General features: G+C 57.7%; 2 protein-coding genes across 20 annotated transcripts in view; both read left to right on the forward strand.

The window, feature by feature from the left end:
- Positions 1-16014, forward strand: part of BRD9 (bromodomain containing 9) — a 36354-nt gene extending 20340 nt beyond the window's left edge. For 8 of the 19 annotated variants that reach the window (XM_073238394.1, XM_073238368.1, XM_037015495.2 and 5 more), the window contains 6 exons: positions 4199-4237; positions 5720-5819; positions 7881-8054; positions 8856-8879; positions 14170-14320; positions 14453-16014. In XM_073238394.1, coding sequence (XP_073094495.1) covers positions 4199-4237; positions 5720-5819; positions 7881-8054; positions 8856-8879; positions 14170-14320; positions 14453-15041 — 1077 coding nt within the window. In that variant the 3' untranslated portion in view covers positions 15042-16014. Of the gene's footprint in view, positions 1-4198; positions 4238-5719; positions 5820-7880; positions 8055-8855; positions 10518-10548; positions 11518-12701 lie in introns of those variants that run through there. The other 11 variants (XM_073238425.1, XM_037015499.2, XM_037015500.2 and 8 more) reach the window with 6 other exon arrangements.
- Positions 16015-16142: 128 nt separating this feature from the next.
- LOC108405459 (palmitoyltransferase ZDHHC11-like) lies at positions 16143-27879 on the forward strand. Its single transcript, XM_073238463.1, is given in 7 exon segments — positions 16143-20329; positions 21453-21477; positions 21947-22048; positions 24836-24960; positions 26961-26963; positions 27268-27393; positions 27396-27879. Coding segments are annotated over 7 exon segments (609 nt in total). The 5' UTR covers positions 16143-20139; the 3' UTR covers positions 27434-27879.
- The last annotated feature ends 52 nt before the right edge of the window (positions 27880-27931 follow it).

The raw sequence follows: 27931 nt of genomic DNA on the forward strand, positions 1-27931 counted from the left end.
ATGTACTTATTGCCATTGCAAGCTTTAAATTCGTGGTTACCAAAGGTTCAAGGTTAGCCTCTTTAGTATCTTACCGCCTAACTTAGCTCGCTTATTGAGCTGTTATATACACTGTCTGGAGATTCTTTTCTTCTCTCCCTTCTTATTCCTCCTCCTCCTTTCTTCATATGTTGGGTGTTTTTTGTTCTGTGCTCTTTCTAGGAGTGCTCCCATCTAGAGCAGTCCCTGTAAGATGCCCTGTAGATGTGGTTTGTGGGAAGCAAATTCCCTCAGCTTTTGCTTGTCTGGGAATTGTTTAATCCCGCCATCATATTTAAATGATAGTTGTGCTGGATACAATATCCTTGGTTCAAGGCCCTTCTGTTTCATTGCATTAAATATATCATGCCATTCTCTTCTGGCCTGTAGGGTTTCTGTCTAGAAGTCTGATGTTAGCCTGATGGGTTTTCCTTTATTGGTGACCTTTTTCTCTCTAGCTGCCTTTAAAACTTTTCCTTGTCCTTGATCTTTGCCATTTTAATTATTATGTGTCTTGGTGTTGTCCTCCTTGGATCCTTTCTGTTGGGGGTTCTGTGTATTTCCGTGGTCTGCTCGATTATTTCCTTCCCCAGTTTGGGGAAGTTTTCAGCAATTATTTCTTCCAAGATACTTTCCATCCCTTTTCCTCTCTCTTCTTCTTCTGGTACCCCTATAATACGGATATTGTTCCTTTTGGATTGGTCACACAGTTCTCTTAATATTGTTTCATTCCTCGAGATCCTTTTATCTCTCTCTATGTCAGCTTCTATGCGTTCCTGTTCTCTGGTTTCAATTCCATCAGTTGCCTCTTGCATCTTATCCATTCTGCTTATAAATCCTTCCAGAGTTTGTTTCATTTCTGTAATCTCCTTTCTGGTATCTGTGATCTCACTCCGGACTTCATCCCATTTCTCTTGCATATTTCTCTGCATCTCTGTCAGCATGTTTATAATTTTTATTTTGAATTCTTTGTCAGGGAGACTGGTTAGGTCTGTCTCCTTCTCTGGTGTCTCTGTGATCTTGGTTTGCCTGTAATTTTGTCTTTTCATGGTGATAGGAATAGTTTGCAGAGCTGGGACTAGTGACGGCTTGAAGAACTTCCCTTCTTGTTGGTTTGTGGCCTTCCTCTCCTGGGAGAATAGCGACCTCTAGTGGCTTGTGCTGGGCAGCTGTGCACAGACAGGGCTTCTGCTTCCTGCCCTGCTGCTATGGAGTTTATCTCCGTTGTTGCTGTGGGCGTGGCCTGGCTCGGGCTGCTGCTCCAAAGGGGTGGAGTTGTGTTGGAGGGGGAGTGGCCGGGAGGCTATTTATCTCCGTAAAGGGCCTCCGTGCTCCCTGCAGCCCAGGGGATTAGAGTGTCCAGAGATCCCCGGATTCCCTACCTCTGGACTAAGTGTCCCGCCCTGCCCTTTTCAGACGTCCAAAAAGCACCCGCCAAAACAAAACAACAACCACAAAAAAAAAAAAAAAAAAAATAGCCGCTCGTTTTTCTTTGTTCTCCGGCATCAACCTCGGGTACCCACTCACCAGTCTTGCTGCCCTGTTTTCCTAGTATTGGGGTCCCTGTCCCTTTAAGACTTCCAAAAAGCTCTCGCCAAAACAAAACAACAACAACAACAAAAATGGCCGTTCACTTTTCTTTTGTTCTCCGGCGCCAGCCTCCGATACCCACTCGCCGGTCTTGCTGACCTGTTTCCCTAGTATTGGGGTCCCTGTCCCTTTAAGACTTCCAAAATCCACTCACCACAACAAAGCAACAACAACAAAAAAAAACAAAGATGGCCGCTCGCTTTTCTTTTGTCCTCCGGCGCTGGCCTCCGGTACCCGCTCACCGTTCTTGCTGCCCTGTTTCCCTAGTATCCAGGGCCCTGCACATGCCCTGTGTCTGTGCTCTGGTCCGGATGGCTGGGGCTGGGTGTTCAGCAGTCCTGGGCTCCTTCTCCCTCCCGCTCAGACCTTTCTCCTCCCGCTGGGAGCTGGGAGAGGGGCGCTTGGGACCTGCTGGGCCAGGGTTTGTATCTTACCCCCTTTGTGAGGCGCTGGGTTCTCGCAGGTGTGGATGTGGTCTGGATGTTGTCCTGTGTCCTGTGGTCTCTATTTTAGGAAGAGTTGTCTTTGTTATATTTTCATAGATATATGTGGTTTTGGGAGGAGATTTCCGCTGCTCTACTCATGCCGCCATCTTGGCTCTGCCCCAAGTTTAGTGATTTTATTTTATGTCTAAATCTGCTGTTGATCCCAGCCAGTGAATTTCTCACTTAATGTACTGTGCACTTCATCTTTAGAATCCATTTGGCTCTGTCTGCATCTTGTGGTCTTGCATTAAGATCATGTTTTTCTTTAAGTCATTGGGTATTTCTTAAGTTTTACTGTGGTTGCTTTTGGAGTCCTTCCCCACTAATTCTGTTGCCTCTCATTTGTGGATCTGTCCCTTGGGGCAGATTTTCCTCTGGTTATAGGCCAAAGTTGCTGCTTCATCATTTGCGAGATGCCAGGCATCAAAGTGTGGAGGCTATGCTGTTCATCTTGGGCACATAGCAGCCACCACCCACCAGCGGCTGTTGGGGAATTTGAATGTAGCTAGTCGGGATTTAGATGTGATGAGAATGTGAACTACATGCTAGAACTTTAAAGACTAGTATGAAAAGGAAGGGTGAAAATATCTCATTAGTGATGATTTCATTTGGGTTACTTGTTAAAGTAAAATGTTTCCAAAGTATTAAATTAAGTAAAATACGTTAAGATGAATTGCACATTAGGACTAATTTTAATGTGGCTACTAGAAAATGTAAAATTCGGTCTGTGCCTAGGTACTGTTTCTGTCGGATAAGGTTAGCCTGGATTTTACCATCTTCCTGCAGAGTGTTGGTAATCGTTTTGGCCGAGTCGTGGCTCGTAAATCACCTGGCCCTCCTGGGGCTGTTGACAAGCTCTGTTAGGATGGATCCAGGCAGCCTTTATTGCAGGACTAGTTTGCCCTTAATAGAGAAAAGCCAGCCTGCTGGGGTCTATGGTGGCCCGAGTTCCACAGACCTCTCTGCTCTGGCTGGGTGGAGCTGGGGTGCGTGTCTGCATGCCTAGCCCTGTGGCATAGGGCACAAGCTCAGGTCTCTGGCTCTCCTGCTCTGAGCTATGTCCTCCTCTCAATCTGCCCCCTACCTGTGATTGCCCATCTGCCCACGCTGCCATGCTCTGTGCTGTCTCTGGATGTGCCCTCCAGGTGCTGCCTCTGGCTGCCGCATCCCCAGCAGGCATCCACAAGCTCTGTGGCGCCTACAGAGGGAGGCCCTGAAATGTGCTGGTCCCTTGCTTTCCTTTCTGGATTCCATCTTGGTCACTTTTGGGAAGGTGGACTTGTATAATTTCTGAAATGCCAGAGCATTAAAAAATATTTGGTCCAGAAATGTATATGTTAGTGGAGTTTAGTGAGGAAACAGACATTACGTAACAACAGTGTGTATTTTCTTACTTCAAGGTTTATGAGAATCATAACATGAATCTCAGAAACATTCTTCTGTACAAAAGTGTGCAAGCTGATTGTCCTTAGGTGCATGCACAGAGCTGGGGGACCTATTAAGGTCATGCCCCTGCAGGTGCCAGGACAGCAGCTCGGTACAGCATTCTGACAGGTCACTGCATCTGCTGGTCACATGGCTGGCCCCCCTTCAGGCTGTGGTCACACTAGTGGCCTAGCATAAGCCCTCCTGCAGACACTGAGGCCTGAGTGGTGGGCGCACAGCCCCACAGGCCTGCCTATCTGAGGGTCTGTCAGGGTTCGTGCTGGTCTCAGGCACAGTCACCAGGCCGGCACGTTTCCTGGGCTGCCCAGACCCACAGTGCGGCATCTGGTCTTTCTCTCATGAAGTGCCCAGGGCTGCAGGAACAGGGTCGGGAGCCATCCCTCCTCCATTGCCTGCTGGCCCAGAAGCTCCCATGGGTCTCAGCCCACAGGGGTTACGGTCGTACTCTGTGCACCAGGCTCTCCGCAGGTCGGGTCGGGGTCTCTCAGGAGTAGCCGGGCCTAGCTCCCGCTCCCAGTGTGTGGACATTACAAGGACAACTTGGGGGTTGCATAGAAGCACCGAAGTACCATTGCTTCGTGTGCACGGATGTGAATGAATTGCCCTTCTGTGTGACTTGTTTTGGAGTAACTGGCTTTTTTGCCTCTTTGGCTTTGCAGAGGAGAAATGTTCCAGCGAAGCCTCCAGATGAAGTGAGGGTGAGTTTCATGAATATGTGAGAGCCCGTTGTTGGGGTTCCTCTGGGGACAGTTGTGCTCTGCCTTTCAAGTCAGGTGGCTGAGAAAGGCTCCATGTGTTGTTGTATTTAGAAATGGGTTATGTTTCTGATGAGTGAAATTAAGTGGTAATCTCCCCTTGCCCCAGGGTGTTGAGTCGTGGGTGAGGGGTACAAAGCCACAGTACAGGCTTCTGAATCCAGGCACAGGGATCTGAGAGCAGCGGCCATGCCTGCCGTGCCATCTTCACCTGAGAAGTGCAGGTGACACTGGTGTGTCCTGAGGATGTGCTCCCTGGCCGGCCGGCTTCGGGAGGCAGCGAGGGCTCTGCCCAGGGTCTCTGGGCCATGCAGGTGCCCCGTGGCCAAGAGCAGGGACGAGCTGCAGGCCACCCAGCATACGCTCCATCTGGCCTGGCGCTGGGGCCTCCTTGGGTCACATAGCAGGGTACAGTGGTGGCTGCTATTGGACTTTAGGGCAACGTTCCACCCTGGGGCCTGGTCCACTGCCAGTTTGTCAACGTGACCCCAGCCTGGCGTGCTGACAGCCTGAAATTGGCACCGTGGCAGCTTCCCTTGGGGGAAGTATGGGAGCCAGATGGGGTAGGTTCTGTGACAACAAGGGACGGAAGCAGGTCCGCCATCCCTGAGGCCAAGGTAGCCTGACAGGAGAGGCCCCTCAGGCCCATGCCCTGCAGCTGGCGGCAAGAGCCTCAGCTTCCTCCTTGGCGGGTACCTGCAAGCCACTGGCAAAGGTGGATGTCTGTGCCTACTTTGCAGGCTGGCAGGGTCCCTGGCAGATCCCCCGAGCCCTAACAGAGGTCTGAGGGTAGAGAGGGAGCAGTGAGCGGCCCCCGAACCCGCCAACTGCATGCTCTGCACCTGCCACCATGTGGAGCTTCAGCTTGTAGCTACCTGGTGGGGACCCCGAGTGTTGGGGGCAGGGCGCTGCCCATGACAGCCACTTGATCTGACCAAGTCCAGGGGCCTTCGGGTCTTAGGTGGCATCCTTCCCATGAAATACCAGAATGGCCCTCAGTGTTTGTTTTAAGAACAGCTGTACTTTAGCCCTGAAATCCAAATCTGGGAGTGACAGGCAGTCGGGGGTCATTTCCTGGGGAGGACCAGCCGTTCCTGTAAGGATGTGGTTCAGGGAGTTGGCACAGGAGAGAGTGTTGCCGTGGGCAGGGGTGCACGCTCGCTTGGGATCTGCCACGCTGCCCATCAGGTGGCATCTGAGAACGGCCTCTCCCGAGTCCCTCCGCGCCTGTGAGCCACAGAGGGCCACTTTGTGTGGCACCTCTGGTCTCGGTCATGATGCCCAAGCATGCACTGGATACGCCTATCTCACCCCTCCCGGGGGTGGGACAGGCTGATGTTACTGCCACTGGAACGGTTTCAGCAGCTGGAGGGGACTGCCTTCGGTGAGCTTCCCGCCTCTGCCCGTGTGCCCTGTCTCCTGCAGGCTGGGGACTCACTCGGTGACGGCAGCTCTGTGCTGGATTTCATGTCTGTGAAGTCGTATTCGGACGTCTCTCTGGACATCTCCATGCTTGGGTCTCTGGGTAGGTTGTGCCAGGCGCCCCTTGTGGCCTGCAGTTGAGTCCGCGGGCTCCATCTTCAGGATTGCTGGGCTCCTTGGATCCTGTGCATGGATGCAAGGATGAGCTGTGACGTGCTTGCATGTGCCCCATGTGATAGGCTGGCTGTTTCACGACCCAGATCCCTGGTGGTCTGTGGTGGCCTGTGCACTTCCCCCGCTGGCCTGTAGACAACCTATGGTCTGCCTTGGTGGCTGTCCCCTGGGAGCACCCCCCACCATGGCCGTGTGTGGAGACGTCTCTGTTTGTCATGTGGCACTGTGGTGCAACTGGCATTGGTGGGTGGAAACTGGAGATGCCACTACACGTCCAGAAATGCAGATCAGCTCCCACGAGAATGACCCTGTCCCAGAGGCAATTGTTAAAATGCTGTCAATGTATTAAAAGTGGGTGCGTCAGACTTACAGAGCAAACTCCCGATTGCTTTTGCTCCCATCCTGACAGTCTCTTCCTTTGGTCGGAATGTCTTTATAGATCATTTGTGTTTAATGTAATTACCTGTCCTGTTGGATGTAGGTCTGCCATCCTGCTGCTTTTCTGTTTTTTCAATTGTTTGGGGCTCCCCAGGGCCACCCCAAGTCTTGATGACTCCCAGGACTTGGTAGCCATACTCATGGCTGTGGGTCGATTACAGTAAAGGATACGGACCAGAATCTACAAAAGGGAAAGTGTGGGGAGCTTCAGGGGGTACCAGATGGGAGCTGCCCAGGCCCTTTCTCACAAGAATCCCACCAGACTCTCCTGACCCCCTGCGGCAAAGTGGGGTGGCATAGGCACCTGCTGCTAGACTCCTGGGGGAAAGCAGGTGTTTGGCGTAAGCCATGCTGATCCCCACTCAGTCAGGGAGCTCCTCCTGTCATTCAGGTGGTGGGGCCCTCCTGAAAGCAAGCTCACAGCCATGGGCCCACCTTGCCTTCCAGCGCTGGCATCTCTGGCTGCTGTGTTAATGTTTCCTGCCAACTAGTCCTTGTTCCTCTGGGTGCATTGAAGATTCTCTCCTTACCACTGGTTTTCAGTAGTTGGTTATAATGTTCCTTGGCTGGCTTTCCTTCAGACTTACTCTCTGGGCTACGCTCTCCCTGTTGGGCCGGCAGGGTGTGGAAGTTGGCTTTACCTCTGCCAGCAGTCACCTGGACCTGCCTTCCCTCTGCCATTTCTGGCCATCTGGCACTGTGTCCTCGAGGGCCCCAGGGCCTTTCTTCTGTGGCCGCCCCTCTATGGGGCTTCCCGGCCCTTCCCATCTCTGGGAGCCCCATTCGGCTTGTTCAGCTTCTTCTGCTTCCCTCTGCACCAGCATGTGCCCTCCTTGGACATGGGGAGTGGGTTCCCCTCACCGTCCCAGAGCCCTCCTGCTCAGCTCTGTGTCTGCATTCCTGGTGGGCTCTTCCCTGCTTCCGCCCCTGCCTGGTAGTGGTTCACGGGACGCCAGGCTCTGTGGTCGGGCCGTTGGTACTAAACTTGGTTACACACTTGAGCTGAGGTGGTCTTGGGCCGCTGGGCAGCTTGGAGCCATCAGGCCACCCAGCTTCTGCCCTGCAGCATTCTGAGGAGGGCCCAGAGCCCAGTCAGTATGGGGCAAGCGTGGTCCCACTGTTCAGCCATGCGCTTCCCGCAGGCTTGGGCCAAGTCGTCCGACAGCGTGTGAGCCCTTCACTCCACAGCAGGGCCATGTCCTCACCAGGCAGGGACGTGCTTGGCTGAGACTCGGGAGCTCTCAGTGTACTGCTGGCCGGGCCCCTCGGGTTCCCCCTCGTCTGCAGGCTGGTCACACTCGCCATCCTGCTTTGTAGTTCCCTCTGGCGGTAGCACCCCATGGGTTAGATGTTTCCACTGAAGGTGGCCCTGGGGCTCCCATCTGCCATACTGCCCTTCCTACCCCAGCCTCCACTCGGCCCCCACAGCCTCTGCTTTCTTGTGCTGGTCTGTTCACTCACTCGGGTGGTGTCCTGAGCGTGCATGCTGGCGGTGAGGGATGGTTACAGGTGTGGGGGTGGTGCTGGCTGCCCAACATTGCTGCATTTGCAGGGAAGGTGAAGAAGGAGCTGGACCCTGACGATAGCCACCTGACCCTGGATGAGACGGCCAGGCTCCTGCAGGACCTGCACGAGGCGCAGACGGAGCGTGGGGGCTCCCGGCCACCCTCCAACCTCAGCTCCCTGTCCAACCCCTCCCCCTCTGACAGGGAGCAACGCCACCTGGGTGAGGGGCTGCCTCGGGGGGCATAGGGTGGAATTCAGTCTGGGTGGGGCCTGGGCAGTGGACCCCGGCTACCATGGAGGGGCTTCAGGAATGCGGGCTGCTTTCTGCTGTGGACAAGTGTGTGGTTCCTGTAGGGCTATGCTCTGGGGAGAGCATGCCCTTCCTTGGCCCGGGATCTCCTGCATTTAGTGTGTGATGGGGAGCGTAGGCACATTGGGACCCCCCTAGGATGTTCTGGCCCCACCAGGAGGGACCGAGGGTTTGCCCTCTGGCTCCTTGCGTCTGCCTGAGTGTTGTCACCTCAGCCCCGGATGAAGGTCTTAGCTGTGCGGTCAGCAGAGCAAGTCTTGGCATTGGGTGGGCAGCCCCAGAGCCCCTGAATTTGTCTGTTCCAGCCCCACAGACGTGTGCTGTGTGGAGTCAGGGTCCCCTCTCCCATACAGGCGGTCCACAGCCCATCTGTGAAGAGTAACCCTCTGTCCCCCACCCCAGGAGAAATGGGGTGGCCCGTCCCCAGGAGTGTGTTTGGGGGAGGCCTGCACCCTGGGCAGTAAGGGGCAGCCCATCCCCAGGAGTGGGTGGGAGGATGGCCTGTACCCCAGGTGGTGAGGGGCGGCCCCCCAGGTGCAGGTGGGAGGGCAGACTGTACCCTGGCAGTGAGGGGTGAGCTGTGGCTCTCTGGCCATGTCCTGGGCTTGCTGACAGTGGTCATGCAAACCCAGTCTCTTGATTTAGGGCCCCTGAGTGTGCAAGCATGCACAGAGCCTGGTGGGCAACACCCTGTCTATTCCATAATTGCAGGAAGCCCTTCTCGCCTCAGTGTTGGTGAGCAGCCCGAGGTGACCCACGACCCTTATGAATTTCTTCAGTCCCCAGAACCTGCAGCCTCTGCAAAGAGCTAGCCTAACGGAGCATCTTCAACTTTTTTTATATTTTTTTATTTGCATGTATAGTCTTTGTTGTGAGAGACTTTCATTTTGTTCCCTCTGCCATGTGGGAGGCAGCCCTGGGGATGGGGTGCCTCGTCTGCAATCACGTCAGCCACAGTGCAGTGTTTCTGTAGCAGCTGCGGTCCTGAACAGTAGAGAACATAGATAAAGGCGTGTGACCAGACAGTGTGGGCTGCTGTGGTCTCCCAGCACCCTTCCCTAGCCACCCTGGGGAGGCAGAAGAGGGTGTGTCTGTCCGCCTTCTGTTGGGAGCCCCGCCTGTCCCTGGGGCCTCCCAGGTCCCGGGCATGTCATGATGAAGAGTGTTCTGGTGTGGTGAGCAGCTGACATGCCCTCTGGCCTGGGGCCAGCTGGCAGTTAGAACAGTGTCCCCTCCTCTAAACCTCGAAAGGCCCGAGTTCTGGTAGAGACAGTAAGCTGCCCCCTGGCTGTGGTGAGAAACTGCCTGCCCGAGGACATGTCCTGGACACCCATTCACATTTGAAGAACACAGCACAGATCTTGACAAAAGGCACACACGGTCCTGTGAGACGCCCACTTCTGAGTGACTGAAGGAAAATCCTTTCCCAGAAGATGGGGGCGGTTCCTCCTGCTGTCGTCTCCCATCTTCTCAGCATCTAGACCTGTTCTCCACCCGCTGCGAGGCCTACGGTCACCCACCGAGCTGCCTGCTGTGCCCCTCAGTGTGAGAGCAGAATGGAATCCACTACCTCGGGGGCAGGGTCAGTCCTGAGGGAGGAGGTATGCCTGCCTGGGACGGTGGGCCTGCTGGCCACCGACTGCCCGGGATGCAGGCCGGCCCCAGCACTGTCTGGATTGGAGAAAGGTCCCAGCACCCGTGGGAGGCGATGTGTGTCCGGCGTAAGAAGAAAAGAGTTTGTCAGCTGGGTGTCAGCGAAGGAGCAGACACCCAGGGGCAGGCCCAGGAGCTCGGACCCACTGCAGCTGGCCCTCTGCTGGCCCCATGCCCATGAGCGCCCACATCTGTGCCACCCCGCATCCATGGGCATCCCAGGTGGTGCGGCGGTAGAATCTGCACTTCTAGGCTTGGGTTGGGGGTGGGTGCTGCACTCGCCCAGCCCTGGTTCTGGATGGGTCTCGAGGGTGTGGGTGCTGCGGTCACCATCCGGGAGCCTTTCCCACTTCCCGGCCCACGGCCTGAGTCCATGTCCATGCCGACGTGGGCACAGTGCACAATGGCAAGGCTGGCTGAGACACGGTGAGGGCCTAGAGCCCCAGACTCCAGGAGGGCATGGACTCCACCTCGGGGGCCCTGCCAGATGGTGTGAGCACCACCTGGCTCAGTGCAAAGCTGCAGCTGCCTCCTGCCCCGGGCTGTGGTGCAGATGGTCAGGCCAGGTGGGCAGCCCGGTGCCCCTGAGAGCAAATGCACAGCGAGGCCTATGTCGCTGCTCAGGAAGCTGCATGCCCACTAGGAAGTGGGTCCCCAGGAGCATCCAGGGCCCAGGCCTTTCCTTCTTAATCTTCATTTGGTAAAAAGGTGATACAAAAATGTGTTCTTTGTTCTCTGTATGGTGAGCAAGCGCTGCCTTTGTGGCTTCTGGAGTCACCTTCATGGAGCACAGGTACCTCTGAGGAAGGATCATTTCTTAAAAGGTGTGAGCAGCTGGGCCCCCCAACCCCACTGGAGGATTGAGGTCCCCTGGGCTGGTGCCTCCCTGCCCCTGAAACCCTGGCAAGCCCTGTGCCACACGGGACCTGGCTGGGGGCCTACTGCACACCAGGGGCCCGTGTGGAGGCCACCCACCCCAACAGGACTGGGGTGGCCATCATGGCCATACACGTGTCTGGCTGTTGATCCCGAGTTATCAGACATCTTCAGGAGCTGTGAGGCCATCCTGATGGACAGCCTTGGCCACACATCAGCCCCATTCAGGAGTCACAACCTCGCCACGGACCACATCTTTCTCAGGGTGAAAGAGTGCCTGCTTTTGAGGGGTGAATGCCTTTGTTTTTAGGGACCAATGACTGTGGCTCATATCTTCCGCAGCCGCGGCCCCTGCTATGCCATTGGCTGGTCTCAGGTCTGAGACCCCAGTCATGTGGTCTCATTGCCTGGTGTCCCTGTGGTACATGGTGGGCTCCATCCACGCCACTGTCTCGGGCCTGGCTGGGCAGCACTGTGGCTGGCAGTAGCTGGCTGTGGGAATCTGGGCTCCTGCCTCACTTGGATGCGGTTTTTGGTCGGAGGTCAGTGCCACTCTGTTGGTGGCAACTGGGGCCTGCCCAAAGTGGGTGCTTGCTTGTAGGGGCCCTGGGAGGCAGCCACCTTCTCCACTGCCTGGTGACTGTGCTCCGGCTGCCCATTCCCTGGGTCCCTGAGCCTGGGGATGCCAGGAAAGCGTCTTGAGCCTCGGTCTCTGCTGCCTATTGTCAGCCAAGGATTCTGGGTGAGCATCCCTGTCGACCTACGGAAGCCTTGCTCCCTGGAGATCTGCAGGACAGCACCTCCTGGCTGGGGGCACACAGCAGCTCAAGGAAGCGGGATCCAGGTGAGCAGACAGCATGGGCGCTGAGGAACTGACATGAGCAGGGACTGGAGGGCTGCGGCAGGGTTCCTGCTGTGCAGTGCGCCCACAACCCTCACTCCCCAATTCCTCTCCTGCTGGGCCTCTCATGGGGCAGAGTCTAAGCCAGAGGCCCACACCAGAGCACACAAGCCTGGGTTCCAGGGGCAAGGAAATTGGGTCAGATGCCTGGAGTGCTTGGCCATTGACCCCTGAGGCCAGGAGGGCTGTGGGCCAGCTGCTTTTCCACTGAGGGGCTGGTGTAGGAAGTACGCTCAATGCTCAGGGTACAGGTGGGGAGGGGCTCACGAGCCCTATGCCTTCCACATGGAGTCGCATAGGGTCTGACTCATGCCCCCCAGCCAGCAGTGGGGTCTCTGGGGCTGGGCCCTGACTTTGTGAGGTGCTTTGGGTTCCTTTACTGCCATGTCAACTGCAGGCCTGGCTGTGCCTCAGTGGGGCCTATGCCAAGCAGGGGGCGACTGCTGCCCTGTGGCACCTGTACCCTCAGCTGTGAACAGGTGAGCGGCGGGCACTTGACTCTTTCTCATCAGGAGCTGGCAGCTTTGACTGCAGGGCCTCCCAGGGCACAGCAGTGGCCATCAGAGCAATTGGGACCTGATGAGTGATGGGGCTTAGGAGATGTTAGCACAGAGGTCATGGTGTGTGGGCTGTGTGTGGCATGTAGCATGTGGGGGGTATGTGGCATGAGCTTCCACAAGTCAGAGCCTTGTCTGTGGCTGGTGGGGCAGGACCCTTGGCGGTGGTGGGACAGATGCTCAGTGGAGCAGGGACGAGCACCCGCTGTTGCTGGCAGGTCGGAACCCCCAGTCACCACCTCTGCAGGTGGAGAGCCATCACCTGCCTGGCATGGCAGCCAGCACCCTGCACCCTCCCTCATGCTGCTGCAGAGGAGCATCTGAGTGGGGGCCATGCTTGTGTCTGCAGGGGGCTCTGTTGGGGGTGAGCTCGACTAGGAAGACCCCCGAGTAAGCCCCACATGGATGCAGTAGATGGGCATCCCCAGGTGTGGCTGTCACCCAGTGCCCACCCTGGCTGGGAGGCAGCACAAAGCACTTAGCCAGGTGCCTGCACTGTTTGAAGGAGCTGATCAAGAAAGGAGAGTATGGGAAAAACACACGTTTCTCTTTGCATGTGTTTCACACTAGGTGTGAATGTTTGATGCTATGGAGCCATCTGAGCGAAGCCTCTGCATGTGGCCGTGGCCGTGGAGAGCCCAGGCTGCATCTGCTGTCGGCTCAGGCCAGGGCCCCCGTGTATGGAGAACCATGCGGACTGCAGCCCCAGCCAGGGCCCTGCAGGCAGACCTCATCCCAGTCATCGGGGCATGTGTGCCCACCCTCCATCATGATGCCCTCAGGCTGTGGGTCTGACTGGAGGGAGTGGGCCCTGCAGCGGGCGACTTCTTCATGCAATGCACATCATGAATGGAGAGTCTTGGTGTTTGCAGAGCCTGCACCCTCCACGTCTTCACATATCTGGCCTCGTGGTGCTCACGTGGTGGCAGTTTGTCTGGGTCTGTTTTAGGGTCAGAATGCTCGGAACCTAGAGACCTGTTCTGCTCAGTCCTACAGACTCTGACGCCAGACTCGAGGGTCCACCTCAGTGATTGTGCTCCTCCCAGGACATGCGTGGGACCGGGGACCAGCTGCAGGCTCCCCAGCACAGGCCTGCAGTCAGCTGCCCCGGGGCAGTCACAGTCCTGCACACACTCGCCCTCCTCCCTGTCTGCCTCGCTGTCTGGATGTCCCGGCAGATACCGTGTCTCCGGCTCCTGTTCTGCACGACACTTGGGTTCCTATCACACTTGCGACAGTTCCCGTACTCCCTGAAATCAGGGTTCCTGGAATTCCCCAGAATGCTGGAACTGGTCTCCACCAGTGTCCCTCCTGTTTGCTGGCCCTCCCATCCAGATGCTGCCTTTATTTGGAGATTGGGTCCAGTACAGACAGCCTCTTTGTGTTCTGGGCCCCAGCACCTTGGCCTTGCTCCACAAACATGTTCTCTCAGGATGCCCAGGATTCTCACATAGGCTCGGGCCCCCATGACCCCAAATCCACCTGACACCCCATCCAGAGAACGAGAGCGGGCGGCCAGGAGCAGTGAACCATAGCCCCGGTCTGCTCCGAGGATTCTCAAGGGGTGGTCCCAACGCTGGGAGCCACAGAGCAGTCCTCCCGCCCACCATCACGCCATACTAACGTGGACTCCATTTCCTGGGCATTGTGTTCCCAGGAGACCAGGGCTTAGTGTGGCAGGTCTGCTGCTGCTCAGTCCCACCTGTGCGGCTGACAGGCGGCTCGCCCCAACACCCCTGAACACTCGCAGTACCCTCCTTTCCTGAGGGCCCCGCCCCCTGGCATCCCGGAAGCACTGCGGTTCCCTCCCAGCTGCCCAGCCCCAGGCAGCTCCAGGATGCCAGCGGGCCGTGGCTGACAGGTCTTCCCACCCGTGGAAGGAATGGCACAGGGCGTGTCATGGATGAAAAGGGCCGTCATCCCTCCGGCCACTTTGCTTTTCCTGCGTTTCCCCAGTTTCCCTGGGGTTGGGCCTCCGATACGGGTTTTCTGCCTGCATCTGGGGAATCTCCATATAGGTCTATTGCATTTTAAACAGGTCCTGGGACTCTGCTGGAGTGGTTCCCTGGCTGGGAGCCACTGGGAACTGCGTGCGCCTGGGGTCCTGGCAGATGGGAGCCCCTCCTGCTCGTCTTGTGGGCTACATGCCTCCCAGGGCTGTCTGCAGCTGTGCCACCACTGTGGCAACGGTAGGCTCTGCAGGACCCCTGACCCCTGTCGGCTCTGCCACCAAAGGCCGTCCCTGGCCCCCAGGGTCCCCTGGCCATGCCACACTGCAGACAGGAGTCCATGGCCTGCCGTGCCCTTGCTCCGTCTTGCAGCAGGAGCTGCAGATGGGTCACCCCAGAAGCCGCAGCGGACGGGGAAGCTGGCCTTGCCACCTCACCTGTCCTGAGTGAGCAGCTGGTTGAAGCCCCTGCACTCCTTCCAGGCGGTGGCCTGGGCCACGTTCCTCATCTTGGCTGTCACCAGCTTTGGCATCTTCAGCCCCTTCCTGTCACACAACTGGAAATACGTTGCCTCTGGTGTATCCTTTATGGGGGCGCCTGCTACCTGAAGTGGGATGGGGCTTTTGCCAGCTCCAGGCCCTCTGCTTGCTGGCCATGTGATCCTCTGCTACTCTGTCCTCTGCATGGAGTCACCAGCGGGAGTGGCCTGACCTGTCCCCCACCCCAGTGCCCTCACTGCACCCCACACACACCCACTGTCACAGCACCCGAAACCCTGCACTTCTCCATGTGGCTCATGAGCTTGAGGTGCTGGCAGAGATGCTCACTGGGGAGCACAGGCCCCTTGCCCACCCTGGGCACAGGGAGAGTGGGCCAGGGGCCTGGGGCAGCAGGGGGCTATGGCAGGGCAGAAGGCCCCAGGATAGAAGGACTTGCACAGTGGGTCCCTGTAGCTCTCTAAGAGGTTGCAGAGTGTTCTGCCCAGCACAGGGCAGGTATGTTGATAGGGAAGCATTTCAAGACTACCATCCCTGGGAGCTGTCGGGCAACCCTTGTGGCTGGTGACCTTTCTCACCTGAGACCTTCCTGGGGGCTGTGTCGGGTGTGTGGGGCCCTATGTCACACCCACCCCATCCTGGGTCTGCAGCACTTGACCAGGGGACCCTGGGTCCCCACCAAAGGCCCCCTGACATTGGTGCCAGGGACAAGCAGGGTCACTGTTGGACCCACATCCCTGTAGTGGGAAGTAGCTGGTAGCTCCCTTTGCAAGGATATGGCCTGCACTACCTGTGTCCCTTCCCGGCCAGGAGTGTGTAATAGGGGGGTGTGGGTGGAAGGGAGGTGACTGGGCAGGACGCAGGAAGGACCCAGGCCTTCTCTCAGGCCTCAGCCATCTGTCCTGAGCCTACAGCTTTAAAACAGTAGAGGACGGCGTGATGGCCCAGGTGCAGCCAGCCAGCTACAGCTAGATTCTGCCCATCTCGCCCCATGCCTCATGCACAGATGCTGCAGTGTCCTTACAGCCGGCGCTGTGATGCCCAGTGTGCTTCTGGTGATGACTTGGGTGCCCACAGCCACCATTCTATGACTTTCCCTGAAAGGTCACACAGGATATCACCACCCAGTCCTTACGCTGAGACTGACTTGCCCCGCTTTCTGAACAAGTCCTTTGGTAGATGCATGGGCCCCTCTGGGACACCACAGGGCCCGTGTGGGGTGAGGTTGCTGTGCCCTGAAGGCCCCCGCCTGTGATTGTCAGAGGGACCAGGGCATCTCCCTCACACTAGATTTTTTTGTGTAGATGTCTTAAATAGAAGGAGGACTATTCAGATTTTCTGTTTAATCTTGCGTCTGTTTTTATAAATTGTACTTTACCCAAAAATGTGTTTCATCTAAATTGTCAGATTTCTCGTAATACAGTTGCTTGTGCCGTGCCCTGTTTTAGTGTCTGTGGGAACACCTGCCGTGGGACCACCCACCGTGGGCCTGCCCACGCCAGGCTATCACTTTGTTTATTGAATCGTTTGCACTGCAAGATTGTAATTTTCTTTCTCTGCGTTTTTTTTTTTAAGTGTCTGCTTTTATTTTTATTATTTCTTTTTGTTCACTTTGGGTTTACTTTGCTCTTCTACCTTCTTCAGTGGACACTTAGGTCATGAATTTTAGACCCACAAGTTTCCCTCTAAGCAGATGCACACATGCAGATGTGCACATCAGTGGCTCACACACCAGCCACAGGCACCTACACGTCACGCACAGGAGCACAGGTGCACAGGGAGGGGCTCCCTCGCCCTCACTGTCTCCCAGCTCAGAGAAGGGCGTCTCCCGGGAATCTGACATTCAGTCTGTGTCCTGACCAGGCCCCACTCATCTGCAGTGTCTGGAGGGGGTGCAGACAAGCAGGGGCCCAGGGGACATTAGCCACCGGCCACCTCTCAGCTGCCCTTTGTTGTGCTCATTCAGCTTGTCTTGGTTTGCAGGTGATGTCTAGGCCCGAGAGTGCCAGCCTTAGCGGGGACAGGATGAGGGTGTGGGGGGAGCAGAGAGCCTGCCTGCCATGTGGAGCGGCGGCGCACACCACGAGGAAGAGTGAGTCAAGCCAGCCCTCCCCCGGGGCCCTGAGACAAGGCTCACAGGTGCCACATCACCAGGGCAGGGCCCGAGCCAGGCAGGGCTGATCTGGCCCAGCCAGGTGGGCACACACCAGCTGTCGCCAGGCATATGTGTGGAAGGGCTGACAGGGCAGCTGCTGTGCTTCCCTGCGGCCTCACAGGCACCGCCAGCCTTGCCCCCTTCCTCATGCCTGGCGGGTGTTTATTGGTTCCTGGTGACAGCCACTCCAACCCATGCCCTGTGGCTCCCTCCTGTACAGACCCCACCAGTGAGCTTTAACAGCCACCATGGCCCTGCCCTCTGCCTCCCCAGCTCCATGCAGCCTCTGACCTGGCCAGCCTCCCCCATCACCATGTCCCTGAACATGTCTGGTCCAGGAGCTGAACACAGGACAGTCGTCGGTCCTGTGTGCGCTGAGCAGAGCTGCCCCAATTTGGGGTTCCTGTGCCTCATGGGAACGGTGGGATTTCCAAAGCCCCACGTGACCCCCATAGCTTGTCTTATCACAGCCACAAAGATGGGAAGCAGCTTGACAGTCCCCTAGGCAGCCCATCCTGAGATTCTCCAGCGGCCCCAAAACATGCTGTGTCAGGTCCTGTTAACCTGGGGATCCAGGCTCACACCTTGCAGGTGGTGCTGGGGTCTAGGTCTCTGGTCCAGCACAGCGCTCACCTGCCTCTAGTTGGGCAGCGCTTGTGATTTTCTCTACCACGGTGGCGTCCAGGCCTGTGCCAGTGTCATGCCCTCTGGTCTACCCAAGGCAAGGAATACCTGTCTGCCCTCGTCCAGATGTGCTCTTATCTGGAGCCTGTGAAGTGTGGGAAATCTTCCAACTTTGCTGCCCTCCTGCGTTGTTCGGCTGCTGTTAAGGGTGTCTCCTTGGCGGCACTATGAAGCTGCTCTGTATGAGCTTCCCAGGCTGCCAAAAAAGCCACAGTCCTCTCTCAGCCTGGGCCAGAAATGGAGGTGTGGGCTGGGAGGCTCCAGGGAGGATGGACCCAGGCCTGTCCCAGGTCTGACGGCTTCAGCGTCCCTCAGGGCAGCCATGCTAGGAACTCTGCTCTGGCCACTGGGGGGCACCAGCGTCATTCAGCGTCGCAGTGAGTGTGGCCAGTGGCCTGTGGCTTGGGATGCCCGCCCTGGAAGCTGTGCTTTGTTCCTGGAGGGGTCCCTGCCCTTGACTCCACAGGCATGAAACCTCAAAGGTGGACGGATGCAGCATAGAGGCCAAAGGAATCCATTCTCCTGTTCTGCAAAGGGCAACAGCTCGATGCCCTCCGTCTGCTGTGTGGAGGGACTGATGTCACTTCATTTCACCCAGGAGAGCCTGGGCAGAGCCCAGGGCAGAATGGACCCGGCCGCATGGCACCGCGCCACCCCAAGGGGTGCCCCTCCAGCACCAGGGCTGGCCGGGTGTGGACATGACCATGCCGGTGGGAACTCCATATGGGCTCCCTCCACCGCCTCTTCCTGCCAGAGAACAGGACAGGAAAGGTTAACAGCAGCCAGCCGAGGGCGTGTGTCCTGGCTGGCGCCTCCGTGATGTTTATTTACTAAACACAGATTGTTGCTAGGGGACGTTCAGTTGGTTCTCAGAGCAGCCTCGCCTGGAACTCAACCACAGCGGCCTCCTGCCTTACGTGAAAGCGATAGCTTGAACCCAAGATGCGAGGTAAAATTACACCTGAAGGTGGAGGCAGGGACCTGTGGTGGGCAGAGGATCGGCTGCCCGTTCACGTGTGACATCTTGAGCAAAGTGTAGCCAACTCAGCATAGCAGCCCTGTGGGTGGCCTGGGTGTTAGCGGGCCCACCTGGCCCCGGCTGATCACTGGGCTGTGCCTGGTGAGACAGTGGTGGGAGACCTGCTCCTGTTCGTGCTGCAGACTGACTGCTTCCTGCGTGCAGGCAAGACCCAGCGTATCTGGGCACTTGGGGTCCCTGCCCTAGAAGCTGTGCTTTGTTCCTGGGGAACATGTTCTGGGAAGTGGCCTGGTCCCGGCACCTGCAAGTTTGGAACGGCTGGGAACATTGGCTGTAGACAGCTCTGCAGGGTTGTAGCAGCTCCATGTGTGAGCTGAGTGTAGAAGGGGGGCAAGGATAACCCCATGCAACTCAGTACTGGCTTCACCTGCCACCTGGGTAGACGCCACCCACCCTCCTGACCACCCCACCCGCCGGTTTCTGATGAGGGCAGAGGAAGAGGCCATCCCTAGGCCACAGGCAGCTTCCTGCCGCATCCCCTTGTCCTCAGCTGTCCCCTGCCTGTGTCCTGCCACACAGGATGGACATGCTTCTGTTGCCCCAGTAACCACACAAACAGTGTTGTGCGTCCATCCTGCACTTCAGGGAGCAGGGGGGCCAGCGTGCCAGGCCTGTGCTACCCCTTCACTGGGCCACCCCGTCTGCCTGCTCAGCAGTGGAGTTGGGGTTGCTCAGGCCCTACCCTACTGCAGGGAGGGGCCGGGTGTCACCGTGTCCCCTAGTGGCACATTCCCTAGCCCCACAAGCGTCCCCAGGTTCTCAGTTATCTCGCACCCACTTTCCTGGTCCCCCTGGAAACTGCTTCCTGTGTCTCCATACCCACACCGATACCCAGGCCTGGGCTGTTCTCAGCACCTGGAGGCTGGAGAGCCGGGGAGGTAAGGGCAGCTTTGGCCTGAACCGGCCTCCCACCTGGCGCCTTAGCCTGGTGCTTGTTGCTCACAGGCCTGTTGGGCAGACGTACAGTGACCCCAGGCCAGGGCCCAGGTGGCCCCAGCCTGAGTGGCAGACCTGAGCCCACAGCGGGAGCCTGAGAAGGGCCCCACAAGGGGCTCCTGCGGTTTGGGGCAGGGATCGGGACTCCCTACCGGGAGCCTGCCTGTGCACTAGCCCTTCAGGGAAGCCACGGGCTGGGGGGCTTCTGCATGTGGCTGTCTCACCCACGGGAAGAGACCCTGTGGGCAAGCGTCTCTTCCCACCACATCCAGGCCACCCTCGCCCGGGAGGCAGGCCTGAACCCTGCGCCCTCCTGGCCCAGAACTCCTCGGAGAAGCAGGGCCAGTGCGGCAACTTCCTCCCCTGTTTGGTTTCTATGGGGATGGTGTGCCAGCCCCAGGGCATGGGGCGGGGAGGGGGCGTGTGAGGGCTTGTTTCCCCAGAGAGCTGGAGGATGGCCTCAGGCCACGCGTGGACTCCAAGTGACTGACACCCAGAGAGCCCCACAAATCTTCAAGCCACTGGCTTGTGCCACGAGGTCATGCCGGCCACTGGTGCCATGTTGGGACACGGGGCTACAGCCTGAGGATGGGGTCACCGACACCCACCAAAGCGTCCTGAAAGCCACCTGCCAGCATGCCCCACTTTGTCCCTTGTGGCTGGAGGGAGTTGGGCAAGGCCCTGGGGTGCAGGCCCTCCCCTTCCTGCAGCCAGCAGGCAACTCCAGGCCTCAGGGGCGCCTCAAGCCATGTGGCCTTCCAGGCCTGTTGTCCTTGACCCCCCAGTGACCGGTGGGCTCTTCTTTTTCCACTGCTTAGCAGCCCACTTGCTGGCCATGTCCACTGACCCGGCTAAAGCCAGCGTTCCCTTCAAGAATGACTCCAAGCCTATGCTGACCTTCCACCGGTCCAAACACACACATGTGATTCAGAACCAGTATTGCTGAGACAGGAACCGTGGGCTTAGACAGAGTTGGGCGAGGGCCTCTGGAGAAAGCAAGGCAGGATATGTACAGTCAGAGCCATGCAACTACATGCAAGGAAACCCCCTACCAAACCTCTGCATTAAACATGAAGCTCTGGAGCCATTCTGCTATGAGATCAGTTAATATTCCCCAGATAAATAAGATTCACTTTAGCACGCTAAAAGGCCCAGGCCTATGTGCTGTCTTTCCTCCTTCAGACCTAATGAGGTGATTTGCAATCTGGGCAATTAATAATGGCAAGTAAGCCCAGCCATAAACAACATAGTAAAAGGCAGGAAGGATTCCACCTTAAAGATAAGACTGCATTTTAATACCCAGAAAGTTAAGAAGTAAGATTCTTAACTTACTCTTTAGCAAACAATACCTTAGCCCACCTTGGGGGCTGGGGAGGCAGTCTTGTTTGATACCGTCCCAGAGCAAGAGGCCAGTATCTCAGGGAGAAATCAGAGGAGGAAGTTCCTTGTGTTAAGTCAATTCTAAATATTCAGGCACCACTTAACAAGTCTGCACCCCTAAGCCTTTTTTCATGTTTCCAAAAATCCTCAACTGCCTATAAAACCCCTAGAAAACACGCCACTATGGGGTCTCTTTTCCCCTCCTGGTGTGAGCCAGGAGCTCTGTCCTCTCACTGTGTAAGTCCAAGGAGAGGGAATCCCGGGGTAAAATACCTCTAAAAACTGAAATCAGTCAAAGGGAGAAGTAAAGTTTAAAATCCATTTATTGCTTACAGACTGCAGTCTGGGCCCTTCTCTCTCTCCTGCTCCAGCAGAAGCAAAACTGGCCTCCGCCTCACCTTGGGTACAGACATGCCCTCCTTGCCCAGGTAATTACCCATTGACACGAAGATGAACTTCTCTCCATCCCCGAGGAATGATGCAAATGCACTAAAGCCATACTTCTTTCCACGTCTGAATACCCGTTGATATGCAGATGTACTAAAACCAGGTGAAATATTCAGGTAATATTACAATTTTACCCACACACTGTATCTCTCCGTAAAAGCCTCTTCCTGGCTCTCCTACCATGGGTGTTTGCTAAGTTCATTCTTCGACTCTGCAAACAAGAACCCCAGCATCATTGCCACCTGTGTGACGTCACCGTGTGTATGCCTGGGCGTGGGAGTTGGCGACCGGTGATCTGAGTCTCTGGCTGCCACAGAGCCAGGGTCAAGGGATGCCTGCTGGGCCGGCACCTGTGGGGTCCCAAGGCACCTCTCCCTCCAGAGGGGCAGCCCCTGACCTGGGGCAGGGAGGGCACCATCTGTCTTGGGCCTCACAGTCTCCATGCCCCCCAGATTCACAGCCGGGAGCTGGTCAGGGCCAGGGGCACCAGAAGCCCCAGGGTGTCAGTGTGTGGCCTGGGAGGGGACCTGGCCAGCTGCTGACTCCTGCACAGGAGCACAGCCCCCACCCCTGGACCACGTGGAGGTGTGGCAGAGGGCAGGCCCTGCCACTGGCCCCTGACTCTTCTGCAGCCAGGCTGCTGCCCCTGTTTCTCCCTGCCAGGCCAGGTGCTCTGACCCTGCCCCCTCCCACACAGGCTGTGGACAGCCGCCCCCACATTCTTGCAGCAGTGCAAAAGCCAAGCACTGCAGCACCGGTAACAAGTGCATCTCTGTCTTCAACCACCACTGCAAGTGGTTCAACAACTGCGTGAAGGGTGGGAACTACTCGTGAGGGCTTTTCGGGGGTGGGGACCACGCAGGCCACATCCGTCCCCAGCTCAGTGGGCACTGCTGGTCTCCTTGTTGGTTCTGAAACACCTCTGGGTGGAGGCGACTCTGGAGCACCAGGTCAAGCCTATCCTCAGTCACCAGAGACCCTTCAGGGCCGCGAGAACCCAGCCCCTCTCCAGGGGGCACAGGCTGCACTGACGGGTCCCTGACCTGCTGGTCTGGGCCCCCCTGCCTGCCTTCTTCCCACTGAGGCTGCTAGGCGCCCAGCGCACAGGAGTGGGTCGTAGGTGGGCTCAGGGCGAAGGCTGCAGGGTTGCTCAGCTCCCCAGTGCAAGGTAAACGAAGCCAGACCAGGGAAGTGGCAACAGAGGAGCCAAAAAAAATGTATTAGCACAATTCCGGGCGAGGTTCACCGGTGCACGTATCCTCAGGCCAGGGAAGTCGCGCCCAGCAAGAGGGGTGGCAGGCTTATCAAGGGCACTGGGAGAGCTCTGAGGGTACCATGGACAGAACTAATTGGCCGGTGTGGGTGTTGTGATCACTGATGATTGGTCATGCTGGGTTGCTGGGGAGAGAGTACTGCGACGTGAGTTCTAGGCGGGACCTGCGGCTGGGGACCTTCCATTGAATCATTTGGGTGACATTCGCCCTTCTCTTCCTTACTTGGCTCGAGTTGGGGTCCTCCAGTGAGACCCGTCCCTTCCTCCCATACCTCTGGTCTTGCACCCGGGTGTTAGAGCTATGCATCCTCAGGAAGACACCTGCCAACCGACCAGATGTGGAGCGAGCAGGCCTTGGCTGCAGCGTGTCCTCCGGCCGCTTGGTGGAGGGCGCAGGGGGCTCCATTGCTTCCCTACCATGTGGCAGCAGATGTTTAAAGTGGTTGCTGGTCACCAAGCAGGCGACCATGTGAGAAACACACCATTTGTGCTGCATGAAAGAAGCTTTGCTGCTCTGAGCAGAAGGCAATCCAAAGGCCTCCTGATGAGAAAAATCTCAACAGAACTGACAGGAAGAGCCCCGGGAGCCCAGTCCCATCACTTCCTCACAGAAGAGGAGCCTGCGATCGGGGTGGGACCAGCCTGTTCACAATGCTCAGCTCCTCCCTTCCTTAGGGGACATGCCTTTTTAAGGCTGAGGTGCCTCGGGGTCTGGTCCCCATCAGGGCACTGGTGAGGGTGTGTGGCCTTGCACATGAGGAGGGCTGAGGGGCCAGTGCCCTGGGGCACCCAGCTGGAGCTTGGAGGTCTGACGCAGCTCTGGGCCCAGAGCAGGCTGAGTGGGACCCAGCGGCCCTCCCCACATCCACCATGCCTGCTGGCTGTCCTTGTGGGAGCCCTGCGTGTACAAATGCACCCACTCTGGGGTACAGGCAGGGTGAGAGCAGAAGGCGACTCCAGCCATGTGCAGTGGGAGCCGACTGCCGGGCCTGCCCCAAATTCCCTCCCATCCCTTCACCTGTCAGGCGGAGAAGCCAGAGAGCACTGGTACTTGCAATGTGATGGGGCCCAAAGCATTGGCACAATACGTAACAGACCCCAAGGGAGCGGCCGGGTCAGCAGAGCAGGGGAAGAGGAGCCGGGAGCGGAGCCACTGCCACTCTGACCGGGCAGGACCGAGGCATGCAGACGCCAGGAGAGGAGGGACATGGTTCTCTGAGGCTGAGGGAAGGACAGCACCCACCATTTCCAGCACAGGCCATGGCCCCACCCCATCAGGGGTGCCCACCTCTCCCAAGTGAGGGGAGTTTTGCCCCGACAGCTGCTGGGTTTGGGCCTGACGGGCTGCTCCTGAGCACCCAGGCCCCCAGAGACCAGACCCCACATGGGGCCACAGTGCACATCCCCGCGACTGGGGACGTGGGAACCCGCACCCACGGGTTCACAGGACCCAGAGGGACATCGATCGGGGGCAGCTCAGGGCAGCTTCCTCCCAAGCTGCAGGGCCTGTCCACACACATCCAACCCGTAGAGAACATGCCATTCAGCCTCAAGAAACTTCCAGAAGTCTAGCAAAGAGTAATGGAGTCAACAATTTCAGGAGAACGAGACCGCCGAACATTGAAACTGCTACAGGAGCAGTTTTCTTGAGACACCATAATGGCAGAATGACTAAAGGCAGGCATTCTAGTGAAAGCATATTCCAAAAATTCACCCAGAACTTACTGTTGTGGGTGGCTGGACTATTCTCCACTACTGCGGAGCACAGACAAGGGGCAGGAGTGACTCTGGTCTAGTCTGTGCACAGGTGAGGGTCAAACTACTTTGCATCAGGCACAGCAAGGCTGCACCCAGCCCTTCCCAGCTGGGCCTCGGCACCCGATAGGACGGCCCCTGGGGCCCCCCACCCCAGGCTGAGCCAGAGCAGCCTCATTTTCCAGGACCCCAGGGCTCAGGTGGGGCTGAGATAGCTGCCGTCAGAGTGGGAGCGGGGACGCCAGCTCACTGGCTGCAAGCTGTGGCTGGGACACACCCAGGCTCTCAAAGGGCTGGGGACCTTGGCCCACACCGAGAAAACAGTTTCCCTGTGTGTGAGCTGGGGTGGTTGCCCCTCCCACAGCCTCTTGTGTGATCAAGTTTGATTCATGTTTCTAAGCTTGAGACGACAGAAAACTGTAGGGGCCAGTGGGAGTGGGCATACATTGGTGGCATCACGTGGCAAGCCTGTAAGAAGTGCTCAAAGGACAGAGGAGGAGAGAGGGGGCCTCAGGGGGCCTGGGAGCAGGCTGGGACACAGGGCCGCCACACTGGGTCCTGCCCTGAGCCCGGCTCTGCCCCCTCACAGGCACTTCTCCAGCTCCGTGGCCTCTGCCTCGGCGGGCCTGCTGGGCCTGGTGGTCATCCTGCTGCACATCTTCACCCAGTTCTTCGTCGACCCAGAGAAGCTCTGCACAGACTCCTGCTACAAAGGTGTGCCACTGCCACTTCCAGGGTTGTGCCCGCTCAGTAACCGTGTCTTAGCCTCACTCTCCACCATCTTCTGGGTAAAGGTCTTCATTCTGGGTAGTTAGCCAGCTCACCCCCAGGCTGGGTGAGCAGAGTGGGCTGCCAAAGCTGGAGGGTGGCCTGTGCTCTTCCCTGGCAGCCCTGTGTCCATGCTTCCAGGTAGTGCCAGGCTTCCATGTGAGGTCCACACTCTGGCCCCCACTGTTGGTCGGGAGGGCTACCCAGGGACAAGGCCTGGGGGATGCATGGCTGCCAGCCCTGTGGGGCTCACAGCCCTCACTGAGTGGGTCCTAGAGTCCAGCCTTGGGGCAGATGTCCACATGTTGCTTGTGGGGCTGGTTGGCCTCAGAAGTGTGTCATGACCTCACCTTCAACCATGACTCTGCCCCTATCTGGAGAGCACGTCCTGTGACTAAGGATTTTGAGGTCCTCCTGGATTAGGGTGGCCCTGAATCTAATGACAGGTGTCCCTAAGAGAGACAGAGGAGGGCAGATACAGAGGCGAGGCCTCGGGACAATGGAGGCAGAGATGGGAGGACACAGCTACTGGCATGAGGGTGCCTGGGGCACAGCGACTGGGAGGACTCAAGAGGAAGGACCCTCCAGGGTGCCTCTGGCAGAAGCGGAGCCCGGCCTCCAGCCCCAGACCTGACGGAGGATGAACTTCCATTGTCGAAGCCACTCACCTCTGGCCATCAGTCACAGCAGCCTGGGCCCTGCAGGGAGGGGCTCAGGGAGGTCACCTCCCTGAGCCTGTCCTGGTTGCTCCGGGACCCACCTGGGCACCTCTGTAGAGCACATCACAGCCCAGTGCACTGGGCAGGAGAATTTAGGACCTTGTCACTCAGCCCAGAACGTTCTGGGAACCCCCAGCCTCACCCCCAGTTCCCACACCTCAGGTGCTGCCTGCCCTCCATGGATGACACCCTCCTGGGGATGTGTGCAGCAGGCCAGCCTGGAAGACCAGAAGCAAGGATGCAGTGGGGTATCCCCCACACTCCCTGAGCCTGTGCTACAGGAGGGGGCCAGCTGGCCTGGAACGCGGTGGCGCCATTCTGCTGCTACGCCCACTGCAGAAGATGCCGTCTCCCGGCAGGGACATCACGCTGTGAATGTTTGCCTGGCCTGCCGGCTTCCAGCAGATATGCCCTTGTGAGGATGGACCCCTAAATGCATCTGCCTCTTTCTGCAGTGACAGTGAGTGGTGGGAGTCTCTGGAAGAGCAGGCCCTGCTCAGCAGGAATTGCTGCGTGCATCTGGACACAGCCAGCCAGATGCCTCGCCCTCCGGACACTCCACGAAGCCTTAGCCAGAGGCTGCCCAGTGTTGGCAGCTTCTGGAACACTCAAGGACAAGCTCTGTGAGCCCATGGATGGCCCTGGGGCTCCTCCCTCACTGCCTGGTGGTGTGGGTCCAGTGTGGGCATCTCGGACACTGCTGGAACCCTTCCTGGCACCTGAGGCTCCCTTACGCCCCCAGCACTCATCATGTAACTGGCTCTTGCAGGCCGCCGAGGGAAGGGCCACAGGGGCCCAGCACACAGGGCTCAAGGGAGGCTGGCCTCTCCCTGGGACTTGCTGGGTCGGGGACTTGGTGAGATTGGCTCCATGTGAATTCTTGATGGAGGCAAGTCCTGGGTTTGCTGTTCTAGAAGATTCCATAGGCTTCTTAGGTTCCCAGCATGCTTGACTCTCACTGGGCAAATTCATCATGATGTCACCAGCCAAGGGGACAAGTCAGCCACCCTGCACACGCTGGACTCTGCCCACAGCACACACAGAGCCGGGCATGGTGACGGTGCAGAGAGAAGACATTTCAGCTGGAAGTTGGTCTTCACTGGCTTACAGGTAGCCCTTCAGTGTTTTCCTCACACTTGATTATTGGAAGAGGTGTGGTTGCGTGTCAGCTGCCTGTGGCCACGGGAGCACACCCTACAAGTGACCTGGTGGCTGTTGAGAATGGAGAAGGTCCAGCGAGGCAGCATGGGCCTGTGGGGAGTGTGGGCCCTGAGGCCGGCAGAGGGGCCAGGCTCTGAGACCTGGGCACTCAGCACCCCCACCCAGCCCCCTTCCAGATCTGCAGAGTGGGAATCACAATGCCCACTGCAGGCAGGAGGGGCTGCAAGGGCGCTTAGGTAAGGCAGGGCTCCCCTGGGCAGGGAGGCACTCCCTTAAGTTGCTATTCCCTCCCCCACTGGTGCCCACCTGATGAGAAGTGCTGCCACAGCAGCAGGTGCTGGATGCATGCGTCTCTCCCTTGTCCCCATGGAAGTCTCCAGCAAGAACACACAGCTGCTGTTCCTGCCCTTGTTCCCCATAAGGACGAAGACCTCAGTGGCCCTGGGCATCGGGGCGGTCATGCTGCTCTTGGACATCGACGGCCTCCTGCTGCTCGGGCACCGCTCGTATTTCACCTCTACCTGAGTATGTGCCTCTGAGCCCCCACTCCAAGCTGGCCAGTATGCCCCATGCTCACACGTGTCCTGAGGCAGGAGGCCCCTCCTCCAGCCTCTACCAGAAATGAGCTCAAAGCACAAAGAGGCACCTGAGAGAGGCAGCAGGGCTGAAGTCCGCCCCAAGGCACACAGGAAACACGAAGGCATTTGAAAAATAGTAAGTGGAGATGCTCAGAGAGAAAACGCAATAGCATCTATGAGGCAAGAGCGGGATAATATGAAAAAAAGAACAGGGGAGTTAGAAAAGCACCAACCGGAGAGTCTAACGATGGACACGAAGTCCAGTGACAGGGTATCTGCCAAGCGGACACGCAGGCTCCATCGTGTCCTTGCGTGAAGAAGGCAGGCTGTCCCCCAGCCTGCAGAGCCCTTCCCTGGATGGAACCACCGCCACGCTGTAGTCTCCCAGAGAAGGCGGCCCAGGAGGGGCCTCTTGGTCTACTGCAGGGGACATCCCAGCTGAGCCAGGCGAGTGCCCAG

Source organism: Manis javanica, chromosome 1, assembly GCF_040802235.1.
Source record: "Manis javanica isolate MJ-LG chromosome 1, MJ_LKY, whole genome shotgun sequence".
Lineage (NCBI taxonomy): Eukaryota > Metazoa > Chordata > Mammalia > Pholidota > Manidae > Manis > Manis javanica.